The sequence below is a fragment of the Dysidea avara genome, chromosome 6, assembly GCF_963678975.1.
Source record: "Dysidea avara chromosome 6, odDysAvar1.4, whole genome shotgun sequence".
Classification (NCBI taxonomy): domain Eukaryota; kingdom Metazoa; phylum Porifera; class Demospongiae; order Dictyoceratida; family Dysideidae; genus Dysidea; species Dysidea avara.
Window position 1 is genome coordinate 36,900,331 of NC_089277.1, and position 15,776 is coordinate 36,916,106.

Genomic DNA, 15,776 nt, shown 5'->3' on the forward strand with positions numbered 1-15,776 from the left:
CTTGTGGGGATGGCAGATACCGCATCATCTGTCCTGCTGCAATGGGAACAAGCACACACTTTGAAGAATGTGTCGGTGCATCAGCTCTTCCAAATGCCTTCAAGAAGTCTGAATCTGGTGTGATTCGCCTTATCAGAACAGCGTGCAAGGCTCTCTGTAAGCATGCCAGTGAGCAAAGTGGTGTATACAAGCCATTTACTTCCTTTTTGAAATCAAAAGGAATAAACAAGAATCCTTTGGTGTCTTTCCGTGGCAATCGTTTCAATATAGTTTTTTATGATGCTGGAGCTTTGTATTATATTGCCGAGCATGTCGTTAATTTTTTTAAGGAAGTGTGGCAAACCCCTAACCAATTACTTAAGGCTGTTTTCAGTGACATACAAGTTCCCGAATTTGTGGCTGGTTGCCGTGCATTAGGTCTGATTAATAAGATCATAACTGGTCCATTTTGGCGTGTGGTTGAATATTCAGATGTGACCATTCTAGAAATGAATTCTTACTTTGATACTTTAATAAGAAAGCTTGATACCTGGTCACAAGATGCCAGTATATTGCTGCAAGGACATGCTGAGCTGTACACAGATTATCCGCCAAAGAAAGATGAGATTTGGAACCAATTGATTACGCCAACTGAGTTTGATTATGTTACTCAAGAAGTGCTAAAGGTATTATGCCATTCATTTTCAGCTCTACTCTCCCAATTGGTAGAAGATCATTTGCCTGGTGGCACACATTATGCTCCCAGTGCTCAGCTTACTGTTGAGACTGTGTCAGTTTCAAAGAGCAATGTAGTGAGTGAGAGGGATTTTGGCAAACTTGATCGCTTACTATGTGAGAAGCCAAATGCTACTACATTGTCTTTAGAGGCAATGGTTTTGTTTTCCAGCAATAAAACTATGAAATGGCTTAACACAAAATCAGCAGAAGAAGTAGAACATCTGCTGCAGATAGCCAGAAAAAAGGCCCCAGAGTTCAAGAAGCTTTTTAAGCAACGTAGAGAGGATATTCTTGAAGGACGTATCAAAGCACTTCATGAAAAGCAACATGCTTTAGATGCTGCCCGCAGAAGAGGCTTGAAAAGAAAAGAAAAGTTAACAGAAGACATTGTCCGTTATGGTTTGTGGCAGACCAAAGAAGACATTGTTAGAGGTGTGGCCAAACAAAGATCTAATACAGCAAAACTTAATGCTCTGAAGGCTCAACTGAACTTTAGAAAACAAGTTTTGGACCAGAAAAGTTATCTTGATAAAGATTTATTTTTGTTTTCTAAAAATGGAAAGCAGTATTCTGCTGATAAACTGGTTGAGAACCTTACAAAGTTGATATGTGACAAAAGGTCAGTGCAAGAAAGAGCTAGCTACATGCAAGAGTCCCTTGTTGGTAAGAAGATCAAGCATAAGTGGAGAGATGAAAATGGTTGTGAAAAGTGGTATTGTGGTGAAGTCTTGAGCAAGGTTATAGGTACAGAAGAATGGTATAATGTACAATATGAAGGTGAAGAAGATGTTCTAACTCTAAACTTGCATGAGGATTTTTACTTAGGAGATTTAGAGGTTGTTTCATAGTTATAACTGTATAGACTCTATTACCCTATTTTTAAACTGTTAAGAAGTGTGAAAATGTGTTATTATGGCTTGTTTTTTATTTGTAGCATCATAATATCATGAAATATTTTCCAAAGTCAGAATATTTGCATTAAATCCAAATATCAGTTTTTTCAGTATTTCAGTGCCATTTTTCCTATGTAAAATGAGTACAACAGTGGCTAACATTTAAATAGCTATAAATTTCCATACAAATATAATATTGACCTGAAATTTTTACTGCATTTCTTCAAGCACATGACAATACTTTGACATAAGTTTGAGGTTCTAGCAATGAAGTTTAAATTTTTGTTGGACATCGCTACTGTATAGCACGCACAAGAAAAACGGATTATAGGATGCTTCAGTGCTGGCACCAGACAGAAAACATAAACTGTTACACTTTACAGGGAACACCGTGCATGTACATTAATCTTACCGTGTAGTCATTTCCGGCTCAGCTGTCCGTAGTCCCTTTCAAATACCGTGGAAAATCTCGCACGCGTATCAGACTCTTTACAGGTAGTACGCGTGAGACGTACACCTGTAGTAGACTTGAGTACTTAATCAAGTTCGAGATTTCACCCGCCAGCTATATAGCTTCACCGCCAATGGTGCCACAAATTGGTGCACGTTATATGCAGTTGTAAGTTGTAAACCGCAACTTTCCTCAAAAAATGGATGATGAACTTGTCGGATTGTTGTCAGCTAGAGATTCTGTATTTATGAAAAAGACCATATTTTGTTAGCCTGAATAACGTGACATAAATTCGCACTAATTTAAATATAAGACAACGAAACTGATCTGAATGGAAAGCTGGATCCTCCAGTAAGTCTGCTGACTCAGTTAACGTGATTTGAGGTATATAGCTACTATCGCTGCTGTGTGATCGTGATGATGCCAGTACAGTTATGCGGTTTAGCTACTATCCTAAGTTACAGGGACACATATAAACGGAGAATAGCATTGGTTAGTGATGTGGCCAAAGCCGAAACTCAGTGTAGCATGTAAGTGTGCCTTAATTTACAGCCTGTGTGCATTTACGAGTAATGTTGTTCACAGGTGTAACTGAGTAAAGGTAAAACTTGTTCAAGATGTACTGCGAATTATTGGTAAGTGTATCTGTACAGCCTGTGTACACTTCCATATTGAAATTAGCCATTGGGATTGCGAACCTAATAAAATATACTGATTTTAGTGGAATTCCGCATATCTACTAACATGGTAAGTTCAAAAACGTACAAGAAACCCACTAAACGTTGGCTTAGGAACATATTGTCTATTTATATAGGCCTACAGAAACTAGAACAAAGCTATTCCAAACTAAGTTACTCACGCGTCACTTTCTCGAAGCGGCTTTCCGTAACTTTTGTCTATAAACTGAATGGCCCGCTCGAGGATAACAACTCTCCTTCGTACAATTCCCTCGAATTACTGAAGTATTATTCATGTACACAATGTTCCAGGCCGTTTTTTTTTTTGTTTAGACTAATTTGTTTAAGGTGAATTCCCATAGTCTTGGTAACAGGTGAATCCCACAATACACAGTAAAAACTGAAAGGTAGAAACAACTTCATTGTTAGGAACTACCTAGATATTTAATGGTTATTGCAACTTTTAGGTGGTTAAAACTACTTGTTTAGACAGATTTAACTATTTTGGTACTTTCAACCTATGATTTGCAGAAATAACTTTAGAGCAGATGGGTTATTTTTCCTTGTTGCAACTTGGGTAGTTCTGATAATGATCATGGGTTATAAAAAGCTACAAATGAGTCAAAATAACCTAAATAAAGTTATTGTAACACAAATTCTTTAGCTAAAAATTTAATGCCTCATGATTATGTAGGTTTCTGAGCTTTCATCAAAGAGTTTGTGTCCATGAAGTACAAAAGGACTTGGCAAGTCTTCAAGACACACAATCGACATATTTGTGGTATCAGTAATGACGTAAGAATGAAAGTGATCGTCAAAGTAAACATTCTGACAATGATACACATGTAGCAGTATCAAATCACCTCCAACAATGAAGACGTCAATTATATGACCAAATAAGGGATCAATCCCATCTGTCCCCACCATAACATAGCAATTGTTATTGCAATAATTCACACTGTTTTTTTTAACCCAATTAGGTTGGAAGACAGTGGCATCAACACTTATCGATGGTATGGCTTGTTGAATTAAAGTTCTGATCTGGCTTGGCTGTTGTGCAACTGTTCTGGTACCACTGCCTGGGCCACACTCAAAGCAAGATTGAAGTATGTCACCTGAAGCCAGCTGATAACACATCCATCGCTGATGTCTACTTGCTAACGTATAAGCAATGTTCTTAAAGTTACCTAAATGTGAAGCTTTCTTAAACAAGCTAAGTTTTGCTTCATGACGCATTGTCCAATACCGAGTCATTGGTCCCAGTGCCACAATCTGATCTGGGTAATGGACAAGAAAATGAAATTTTGGGGTCAACATTGAACTTGAGTACAATAACTTGAAAAGAGAATGATGCTCCTCAATCAAAAGTTTGAGGACAGCGCAATAGCCCTTGGGTATGATGGGAGAAAACACAATATCACAAATTTTTAATAGCAAAAGAAAGCATCTCCAGTGTTTATCTTCTTCAGGAACACAATCTCCAATCAGTAAAGGAATAATTCGACAAAGAAGTAAGGTCTGGGCTGCTGATAAGTGAAATTTTTTATCATTAGATGCTAGTATTTCTCTAGTTATTTTTCCTGGTTTGTCTATCTCGTTTTTGCCATAATCAAAATTCTCGACCCTGTGATTGTAGTCAGCTATAGCAAAATATTTCTGGCTTACACAATGTTTAATTAGTAGCTTAACTTCAAGTTGAGCAACACCTTCCAGGATGTCATGCATGGCATCATGTGGTAAACCTCCATTGAATAAGGAAAAGTTTTTTGCACATAGTAATTTACTACGACGATTGATTCCATATGTTTTAGAATAATGTTTTTTGAGATCTCCTTCAGCTTCTTCTAACTCACCACACTGTGTTTCATGCACTTCAGCAGTTCGGAGAAAAAGATCATTTGATGAAAACTAGTCCTTGTAGGATTTAGTTTTGACCATACAACTACGACAAAACCTTTTTGAAAAAGAAAAAGACTCCTTGAATCCTCCCAGCAAATTACTGGCCAAATTATCTGCCAGGAAACATAATAAACCTCCTTTGAAGTTACGCTGAATGCCACCAATATTGATATCAATACCATGATTAGTTAAGGTATTCAAATCTTTTATAAATGGTTCAATAATGGCATCAATGCCATGTTTTTGAATTACAGGGTGCACTGCACAAGCTACTAAATTAATGCTTCTCAGTGTAGATCGAAATTTAGGAGGAATGTTTCCCAGAGTAAATAAAATGATGCCTAATTTGTGTTTCTTGGTATGCGTTCCTAGTGGGTTGCAAAGTTCCAGTTCATCATAATAAGCTATTACTTGAAGTGAAAATGGGTCATTTGAAAATAAAGGGTGATTACAAACTAGCTCCCCATCACAAAAATCTTCTAATTTATCATCAATTCTCTTGTGAGGATTATCAATAAATTCTAATACACTGGAATCTTTCAGCAGTCTCTCAAGTGTCTTAAAAAGTGGTATATATTGAAAAGAATCATGCTGCTCAACAAATGATCTTTTATTTCCTGAAAATCTTAATGAATAGCAAGGATCACCAACTAGCATTTCCTCTGGTTCCTATAGTAAAAATACATAATGCATCATGACTGGAAATTACTGATGAGTTTAAACTGTATATTATAGCTATATCGTTTAATAATGGGTCTTAAAATTCACTGTGATTGATAATCTAGGCATAATGTTACATAGGAAGTTGTTATATAATTTTTATTGCTAAAAGATCAAAATAGCCAAAATAGAACATTCATGTGGTATAATCATTGGAATAAAAAGGTTGACATTTGTCCCTAGAACCCATAGTTAGAGTGTTTATCTCAGTTATTGCCATGCAGTGGACTAACACCTTGTTATATCAGTCATTAAAATGACTAGCATGCAGGCACATGATAATAATTATCTATATAGATGTCTCTAGATAAGGTACATGACCAGTTACACTATACATACTTAATATGTACATCTGATTGTTATTTAGCACAAGCATAGATACTATAGTATGATGAAGTGGTAGGAATGTTATTCAAGCACTTTAGCAGCTAGGTATTAAAACAATAGATAACTAAAAGTAGTGATATTGTAACACAATACCGTGTTCGAAAGCAAAAGACTCAGACCCAGCTGTGACCTGTTATGCTGCATAATAAAATTAGGCATGAAATAATTTCAGCAAAGGTACCACAAATGCTAAAACCACTTATGTATACATAGTACTTACCACCAAGCCCACATCTTCTACAAAATACTTATCCTGTTTGAATTTTGTTTCCAAGCCAAAAAAGGGATCAGACAAATCTTGAAACACACTGTTTATTTGTGTTTCATCTATCCCAAGTGAAGCAAGTTTAGAACGAACACCACTATGAAGCCTTTGCACTGTGTGGGAAAAAACCGTGTTTGATCCTTCCACAACATTGTCAATTGCCACCTGTGACAAACGATGAGTTTCTTTCAGTTTCAGCAAAAAAAGGGCACTGGCTTTCTTTTGACGAACATCATCAATGCCCAACAAGTGTTCCAAATCTGTATTAATGTCATCATTTCCTATAATAAATTATAATAGATGCTCATGCACATACTCTACATGCTTATCATAAGTGATAAACCATGATACATGGTATACAAATAAAACTTTAAGCTGTAACACAGTACAAGACTAGAGACATAGATACTCTTGAACTATTGCTATATTTGGCTACAATATAATGATGATTAATAAGATTTCAAACTTGCATAGTTTATTTCCTTATCAAGCTACTGATACCACGTTGAAATCTGTTAAAATTGTATCTATTTATGTGTGCACATCAACAGTTTTTCAAGTTATATAGGTCACAATTTATATTAGGCCAGGCAAAGTTGATTGCTAGTTTCCCGTTTCAAGATTTTCAAAATATCACGCGGGCGGGCGGTCATTATTCATTATGGCTAAAACCTTGAAGAAAACACTAAAATAAGCTAAAACCTTGAAGAAAACACTTAAATAAACCCACTATTATAATAATGAAATTATTGTGAATATTTGAAAATCCATGCGGTGGAAATAGCCAAATTTTGTGGCATTTCTATTAAACCATGCGGGCGGAAATGGGAAACTAACAATCAACTTTGCTTGGCCTTACAGTATTGTGCGGGGCAAAGAGTTTGAATGACGCAAGTCTTGATAATTTAGTCAAACCCATTTCTGATATTGGCCTAAAAGCTTTACATGCATAACTGGCATGGCCATATTTCAAACTTCTATCACATAGCTACGTCACATAGCTAACACATTTTATAACATTGAGGGGTGGTCTACATCAACAATAAACATTTTCTCGCATTTATTAGCAATTGTATGTGCATATGAGCATACAATCTATACACAAACCTTCCTGAAATTCTTCATTTTGAGAACTAACATCAGCAGAGAAAAATGCAGGCCCATCATCAACACAATTCACCATTTGAGTTTTGTGAGTTCGAGACTGAATGATGCCAGAATCTTTATGCTTCCTGTATATATGTTGGTATAGCGATGAAAATGACTTGGAAGTAGTGCTGCAGCCTCCTATTCCACACACAACTGAAAACCGTGGATCACTAGAATGAACTAATCGTAGGTGACTTAAAACAAGTCTTATATTATGTGCATAAAAAGCACAAAGTGGGCACTTAAATCTCGTATGCTCCCCAGCAACATTAACGCTAGCCATTTATACACCACGACAACTCGTACTCGGACAACTCATATCACTCTGACTCGCTGATGCATTACTGGTTTCTAAGCAACGTCTAAGAAAACTGGCGGTGAAATTTGGCGCTTTTATGTTTGGCGCTCATTTGTCTTACCGCGTTTTGTTCCAGTGCTGTCACTGTTACGTTTGGTAGGTGGCTCAAACTGAAATGGCGGAGTCCTCTGTTGAATGGAATATAGATCAGCCTCAAAGCGATATTCCTACTGAACTCACGGAAACCATGTCAGTAGAAGCACTGGGATCTTACTTGCACGAGAAACAAGGGATTCCTTCTTCGTTTTGTGATATTTTGAAAGGTAGTGCTATGTAGCTACTGTATAACTAGGCAACTGACTTACTGTACTGGGTAGCTCTTGTAGCCGGTATAGACAGAACTTGCCGTGTATTGTGCTAGGTCTGCTAGCCCAATTCGTCCATTCAGTGTAATAAACTATAGCCACTACCAACTGGATGGCCCAAAGTTTGTCCAAGAGTGGAATTATCTCTGGATAGCCGGTGGATTGGTGACAGAGCATATGCCGCAGCGATGTTTACTGGCCCCACCTTCTTTAGGTGCGAAAGACGCAGGGGGCAGAACCAGGAAGTAAAGCTGTATGGCTATATGCATGGTGCAGGGAGTCCAGCACCCAGGCTGGATGGAATTGAAGTAATACGTATACAAGTATTTTACGTCTTTCAGTATTAACCATTTAACGTGTACAGCTTTGCATTGCTATATAAGAGAAAAATAATATTGTGTGTTTTGTAGAGAATTACATTGATGGCAGAGAATTCCTGCAGTTGAGTCAGCAGGACTTGAAGGAGATGATACCTGCCATGGGCATCGTCAAGAAACTCTCCAGGCTTATTTCAAAGGTATGTACTGCATTAAAGTTTATTTTGTGTATAAAGTACATAATTTCATTAGTTACTGAATAACATTCCCAGGGGTAAAATCATTCCAGAACTTCTGCAATATTTACAAGGTGGTGACTTTAGATATCTCATCTCTATAATGCAATCATTTATTTGTTGGAAAGCCGCAATGGTAAAAGTTGCAGTAAATCGTAGTAAACTTACTAGTAAGTGGCTTTACTTGTACTAGTTAGCTGAGACCAGTTATGCAGTGACTTTTATCTCACAGTCTACTTTGGGCTGGGCTTGTGGTAACCAACACATGCTTAAAGCTATGTCCTGGCCTCCCTCTTAGCCTAATACCACATACCAAACTACAAAGGACATCCTGTCTGGGCAAACTCTACTATTACTGGAAAACTATAATGTAATTGATACTTGGACCACATTACAGACCTTGGGACAAATGCTTTTGACTTCTCCATACAAAGTTAAGGTCACTGTAAGCCAGAGTCCTTTTTTCTGATGCCTCACTGTCAGTGCCGGAGTATTTAAATAATTATTAGTTTTACGGTATATTGGTGACACCACTCGCATCAGTGCTAATAGAACAAGAACAGGTGTTATTGAAGAAAGACATGCAGTAACCAGTAAAATGTCTGGGCAATATTTGATGTCCACTCAACTTTCATATTATTGTCCTGACATGGTGTCAATGCATGATTGTTGTTGTCATAGGATGATATTCCAATTTTGTCTTCTGTTGATTCAGTTTCATTTAATGATCAAAGTTCAATAGTTTCAACAGAATCAACACAGTCTGTTGCTTCAGGAAATCTTTCCATGACTAATTTTGATATACCACGCCACTGGAGACCAGAGACCAATTCATGCATAGAGAAAAAGGAACTAACCCCAGAGTGTAGAAATGATATAGTGAGAACCTTGGTCACACTCACTATTTCAAAAGTTGGATCCAAGCCATCCAGAAGTAACTGTGAGCAGGTTGCCAGACTCCTTATACTGAAGTATCCATTCATGAAGGATGATATTGGTGATGGATATGTGAGTCAGTTAGAAGTATTTGTATCAGTTATTCCCGATTGATTTTTTTCCATGTACAAAGAATTTTGTATACAGTTTGTAATTTTTCTATATAGAAAGGCTACATGTACCAAAATTTGAACATTTTGATGTACTGCATATCAATAGCTATCAGTCAAGTCTCACACATTATGTAGTCAACTGTTCTATAATTTTTACTTGCACAGTTAGTAGTATGTGGAGGCATATAAGTATGTCTTTATTATGTTCTTATGTTTGTTTGACATAAAGCATTGTGTTGTACATGTGAATCTCTAAAATGTCAAAATACTTGCAAATCCTCTTCTCCCCACCCACCTCCAACAAAGGCCGTACAACTAAATACTACCCATTCCAATATATATATAGTCATCAGCTACTTAAAGTCCACAGAAAAAAAGATATTCTACCATGAGCTAAGGATACCATCAAATCTGTTACAGTATACATTTTGTGGCTTGCATGACTTGAAGTGGTCAAAAGCCTTCTGTACCTGTAGGCTTGCTTTGCTGTTGAATTGCCCTGGAACCTGACTTGATCTAGATCGGTACATTGGTACATCCCTACTACTAAGTTTGTTTTTTAATCATGAGTATATGTTCACATAACCTTACAGTTTGTGTAATGTTTTGATGTTAAATATTTCAACACTGCAGACTTCATGGGTGGACAAAATGATAGAAAGGGTAAGAAATTTGGTCAAGCTGGACAGGAAGAAAGGAGCTTCTATTGGCCAATCACCTACTCCAAAAAGAAGCAATAACAAGAACAAACTTCAACGACGTTATCCACTAACTTGAAACTTACCTACTGTTGATATGGAGACTTTTGAAGAGCACTTTGCTGCCATCACAGAGGAAATGAAAAATAATTCTCCCCGTGACCGAGTATTGCTCCCATTGATGAAAACTACTTTTGAAAATAGATGGGTTTATGTACGTAATGATGCTACCAGTGTGAAGGAAATTTTAACTAAATACCCTTGCCTCAAGTTTCCAGTAATTGTAAGTATGTACAGTTGTGTTGCTCAATGATTATCAAGTTCTTATGCAGCTGGAGCAAGAACTAGCCATGATAACAGAAAGGACAAATGTCAAAAATGCTTTTTTGAGAGAATGGACTCGCTATGTTCCAGCTGTCATTTCATTAGGGAAAAAAAGCTCTAAGAAGAACATTAAAGAAGTGATCAAGAACACACGTGAAGAAGGTATGGTATTATACAGTGCTATAATTAATATCAAAAGTTTATTGTGACATGCATAAGGAAGAGTAGAAGTATCAGTAGTAATATCAGGTAGCATAGCCCTCGGTATAGTTATTAAGTCAGTATTGATTTAAAAATTCACATCCTATCTCATTTCTAACAAAATGTGTACATTATACTTGATGATTCACTATTATTGATTTTGTCATCTTTGTAGATGGTGAAGATGTCATGGCCCTCTATACATTACGCATAGGGCAAAATGACGAACCGGGTTCAGGAACAGTGCTGGGCCCACGTATCCGCTGCAGCTACAGTCTTGAAAATAAGGTGGAGTATTCCTTAGAGGTATGTGCATAATTAGCAGACCGTTTTTTGTTGGTATCACTACGTAATGTTGTGGGCGCTTCGAAAATGCACGAAAATCACTGTGTTTTTACACCATTTTACGCATTTTACGTACTTTTGGGGGCGTGTCCCTTTCAATATTAATGTATTGATTATTACAGGTTTTTGCAATTGAATTCGGCGACTTTGCAATTGAATTCGTCCCGTTTGCAATTGAGTTCGTCGCTTTTGCAATTGAATTCGTCCCGTTTGCAATTGAATTTGTCGGTTTTGCAATTGAATTCGTCCCGTTTGCAATTGAATTCGTCGCTTTTGCAATTAAATTTGTCGCTTTTGCAGTTAAATTCGTCCGTAACACGAAAACATGAGCAAACACGAAAACATGATGTAGCAGCTGCTACAAGAACTTGCAATTGAATTCGTCCCGTTTGAATTGCAATTGAATTCGTCCCGTTTGCAATTGAATTTGTCGGTTTTGCAATTGAATTCGTCCCGTTTGCAATTGAATTCGTCGCTTTTGCAATTAAATTTGTTGCTTTTGCAGTTAAATTCGTCCGTAACACGAAAACATGAGCAAACACGAAAACATGATGTAGCAGCTGCTACAAGAACTTGTTCAAGTACAACAGTAGTAAACAACTCTTTATAAGGCAATAATTCTTCCTCTACAGCCTATCCAGCAACATTCCAAACTCTACTACGCCATTCGCGATGGGTGTGGTCACTCGCGAGCAAGTTAATTAACTTGTCAGACAGCTATCAACTTCACGTTCTACCAGCTTCAATTACCTTCTAGTGTCTCAAGTGTAACTCTCCAAGGCATAAATAGTTCATCTCTTAATGAACGGGTTGGTTTCTTGGAGCCGTTTAGTTTATGACGAATTGTAATGCAAACGCGACGAATTCTATTGCAAAACCAACTAATTCAACTGCAAAACCGACGAATTCAATTGCAAAACCGACGAATTCAATTGCAAACGGGACAAATTCAATTGCAATACCGACGAATTCAATTGCAAACGGGACGAATTCAATCGCAAAGGCGACGAATTCAATTGCAAAAACCTGTAACCAAATAAATTCAATATGTCAGACTATGTTTTGCCAGGTATGTGACAATTGCAGATTGATGATTGCTGCAGCAGTTTCATAAGTTGTATCAATGAACACTGCCGGTAAATGTTCCTGTGTGCATTTATGACTAATACTTTTTGACAGATCCATTAAATTGAAATTTAATGAAGTTTTTTCATAGACTCCTGGTAAGTGTATCTTGACATCCTGTGTGCATTTATGACAGATATTTTGACAGATATTGCCAAGTGAAATAATAATCAGGAAAATACAGCCGTCGACTACATGGCAGGAACTGGTTGGTGTCAGTGGATCATGTCTTCTGGAATCTGCAACTCTTTGACAGGTTTATTTTTCAATGCATTTGTAAAATCTAAAATATAATTGTATGTGCTTTAAATGGAAGAATGAATAACAGTAGGGGGTAGTTATACAGATGGCTATACAGAGTATGTATAACACTAGAATGCATATGTTATACACTAGGGAAGTGGTGATAACACTGCTATACACATGTTATATGCTTGTAATACATACGTTATAAACACCAGTATAACACTGCTTCACACATGTTATACATGCCCGTGTATATAGTATCCATACAGATGTTTTACAGGGGCTGTATAATGGATGCGTCACCTGTTTATATATCACATAAGCATAACAGTGTTATACATGTGCTATACACCAGTGGATAACATAACATTTTTCACTGTGAATTTCCAGCAGAAAAGGAAGGATTATGTGTCTGAAAACATTTAGGTGAAATTACTGATATGTATATGATGCAATGCATCTATATAAGTATAAAGCTTCACGTTGCTCATGAAGACTTCCTTTCTTCTGATTGCAGGATTAGAATGGTTGCAAATAACCTTAATTTGGTGAATAGTTACCAATTCTCACTAGGGCATAGTTTTAGTATTCGAGTACTCTCTAGAGTTAATGATTGAGTACTCACGAATACTAGTTGCATGTAGTCATACCCATTTGACGTGTTTTGTACCAACCTTTTACAGTTTACAGTTTTTCAAGTAACAGTACTGATACACACACTGTATTAAAGTACTGATGTTAGTGTCCCTGACAAAATAATTATTCCAACCAAATTCTACAGCCATCTTTGTGTCAATCCCTGATGACAAATACATCATGTGATGTGATCTTAACAAGTACTCTAGTACCAATTTTAATATTCAAGTGTCAAATCTTAAGCGAGTATTCATAAAGTATTAGTATTTACTTCAGCCTAATTTCCACTACCTGATTGTTGTAGTGGAGTTACACGTACAACCTCCTGTATGGTTTCTACATGTGTATAATGACTGCTGTAGTAATACATAAACAACCAGTGTAACAAATCACCCAATCCAATGTAGCAGAACAATACATGCAGGAACAATAAGAAACATCATGATTGATAGTCATGTGTATGGCTGACAATGTGCATTGCTGATTTAATTGATTTCAATTATTCATTAATTTTTATATAGTCCCTTAAGAACCTTGAACAAGGCTAATGAAAGCCTGGTAGGTAGAAACTGGACAAAACAACTACTTACATGCACAAGTATGGTGGCTACTTGATCAAGAAAATTTATTTCAAACATTTCCTTAGTTTTTTCGTATCTTCTTCTGTTTCTTTGTCTTTTTGTAACCTTACAAAATCTGCCATAAAATGCAAACTCCACATCCGATTGCCTTGAAATTCAGTACACAGAAGGGGGTATAAAGGCACATCTTAGTACCACGTTTGGCTGGAATACGATCAACAGGCAAAGAGTTATTAGCGATTATTCACAAAAAAATAACACCAATATGTTGTCACGCCGGCAGAGTAAGCCACTTACGGGAAAAGGCTAAAAATCGGTGGGTGAATAGGATAACTATTCAACCTCAAGTCTTTTGTGGTTTGAAATAAATCGAGCTAAAAACCAGAAAGATACAACAACAAAAAACCAACAGTGTGTAACAATTATGCACTCGAGATTAGCTAATAAAAAACGACTATTTGCCACGCCTACTAGAGAAACCGCTTGGAGTAATGCTTTGAAAATCGCTGTACAGATGGAGTAATCATCTTAGAAAGGCTACTCAATGGTGTAGAAGAATCAGACTCAAAGTCAGAGTTATAATATGAAATCCAACTTGGTGTAGCAAGTGCGAAGTCGAGATACTCTAATAGAGCAGTCATTCTAATAGAGCAGTCACCTGAAGAGAATTGAAGAAATCAGCTAGAAACACGTAACCCATACAGAGATCAGCTACAAACAAATCACCCTATAGAAAGATCAGCTACAAACAATTCACCCTGTAGAGAGATCAGCTTGAAAAAGTTACCTTGTAGAGAGTCCAGCTAGGAAAAGAACACCTTGTAGAGAATTCGACTACAAGAAGTCACCTTGTAAAGAATTCAGCTACAAAGAAACCACCATGTAGAGAGTTCAGCTGCAAACAAAATCACTCTGTAGAGACTTCAGCTACCAACAAATCACCCTGTAGAGAGATCAGCTAGAAGAAGTTACCTTGTAGATAGTTTAGCTACAAAGAAACCACCATCATGTAGAGAGTTCAGATGCAAACAAATCATGTGTAGAGAGTTTAGCTACAAGCAGATCTCCCTGTGGAGAGATCAGCTAGAAGAAGTTACCTTGTGGAGAGTTCAGCTACAAACAAATTACCCTGTAGATGGTTCAACTGGAAGCAAGTCATCCTGTAGAGAGATCAGCTAGAAGGATCAATATATGTATTATAATATAATTTGTACATTACTGATAAAATCAGAAATATTTAAAGGATCTAACATCTGTTTCATCCTTTCTTCTTCCTGTGGTAAACAAAATAAAGATATGTTAAAAAAAAGCTCCAAAGCTGGCCATAGGTTGGCTTTGGGGTATACAAATAAAAAAGAAGTGAAATCTAATCCAAAACAGCCAACTGTAAAAAGAGTGTGGCCCTCAAAATGGCTATGGTGAAAAAAGATGTGAAATCCAAGGTGGCGGCTAAGAAATGGCTGTGATGGTAGGTGAATGGTAAAAATTTTAATTACGACAATTCAGGTGAATTTTGTGCCAAGACCAAGCGGCACCAAATTCACCTGAATTGTCGTTATTAAAATTTTTACAATTAACCTACCACCACAACCATTTCTTGGCCGCCTCTTTGGATTTTACATCTTTTTTCACCATAGCCTTTTTGAGGGCCGCACTCTTTTTTACAGTTTGGCTGTTTGGATTATATTCTATAAAGTCAATCATACTCAGGTATATTTCCATGTCCATTTAGGAACTCACATTCAATATATTCACATTAGCTCCTGTTGATAATAATAGCTCTGCTACTAGTGTGTGACCATTCTTTACTGCTTTGTGTAATGGAGTGTCACCTGACACCACCTATACAAAGATAATGACACAATAATGACACATACACATGTACAATGAAGCATGCATTCTTTTATGTACGGAAGGTCTACACTTTTATACGGTACTTTGTACAAATGTCTACCTGTCTATCCATCACTCACTATAAGGTAAGTCAGTGGCGGATCTAGGAATTTATAAAGGGGGTTTCCAGTTTAGAAGGTGGAAATATATATTGACATGAGATACGCAAAAGTTTGCACTACATCGTCTGGTTTGGTAAGGTGAGACCAAAAAAAAAAAAAAATAAAAAATAGAAAGGTCACAGCCTAGTAATAGTACATAAAATATATTAAATAACTTCCTACACACTACTTTAGTAGCTACT

General features: G+C 36.9%; 4 protein-coding genes across 4 annotated transcripts in view; 1 reads left to right on the forward strand and 3 right to left on the reverse strand.

The window, feature by feature from the left end:
• LOC136259448 (ankyrin-1-like) overlaps positions 1-15,776 on the reverse strand; it is a 455,130-nt gene that overhangs the window by 414,757 nt on the left and 24,597 nt on the right. The window lies entirely within an intron of this gene.
• Positions 1-15,776, reverse strand: part of LOC136258375 (26S proteasome non-ATPase regulatory subunit 10-like) — a 113,864-nt gene that overhangs the window by 27,249 nt on the left and 70,839 nt on the right. The window contains exon 5 of the mRNA XM_066051685.1: positions 15,320-15,421. Coding sequence (XP_065907757.1) covers positions 15,320-15,421 — 102 coding nt within the window. The remainder of the gene's footprint in view (positions 1-15,319; positions 15,422-15,776) is intronic.
• Positions 3,215-7,192, reverse strand: LOC136258376 (uncharacterized). The gene is made up of 4 exons (XM_066051686.1): positions 7,117-7,192; positions 5,965-6,290; positions 5,094-5,306; positions 3,215-4,646 (listed from the first exon to the last, which is right to left on the reverse strand). Exons 1-4 carry the CDS (start codon positions 7,190-7,192, stop codon positions 3,411-3,413), a joined length of 1,851 nt encoding a protein of 616 aa, XP_065907758.1. The 3' UTR covers positions 3,215-3,410.
• Positions 7,135-10,535, forward strand: LOC136257639 (uncharacterized). The gene is made up of 4 exons (XM_066050890.1): positions 7,135-8,338; positions 9,056-9,382; positions 10,057-10,404; positions 10,454-10,535. The coding sequence occupies exons 1-3, from the start codon at positions 8,288-8,290 to the stop codon at positions 10,198-10,200; spliced, it is 522 nt and encodes a 173-aa protein (XP_065906962.1). The 5' UTR covers positions 7,135-8,287; the 3' UTR covers positions 10,201-10,404; positions 10,454-10,535.

Bases quoted from the DNA above. Each gene is read 5' to 3' on its own strand.
- LOC136258376 (XM_066051686.1), bottom strand. From the start codon at position 7,192: ATGGTGAATTGTGTTGATGATGGGCCTGCATTTTTCTCTGCTGATGTT. The intron at 5,307-5,964 runs GTAAGTACTATG...TTTTTACTATAG, and splicing joins TAGAAGATGTGGGCTTGGTG to GAACCAGAGGAAATGCTAGT. The intron at 4,647-5,093 runs GTTTGTAATCAC...TACAAGGACTAG, and splicing joins ATTTTTGTGATGGGGAGCTA to TTTTCATCAAATGATCTTTT.
- LOC136257639 (XM_066050890.1), top strand. From the start codon at position 8,288: ATGATACCTGCCATGGGCATCGTCAAGAAACTCTCCAGGCTTATTTCA. The intron at 8,339-9,055 runs GTATGTACTGCA...TTGTTGTCATAG, and splicing joins TCTCCAGGCTTATTTCAAAG to GATGATATTCCAATTTTGTC. The intron at 9,383-10,056 runs GTGAGTCAGTTA...TCAACACTGCAG, and splicing joins ATGATATTGGTGATGGATAT to ACTTCATGGGTGGACAAAAT.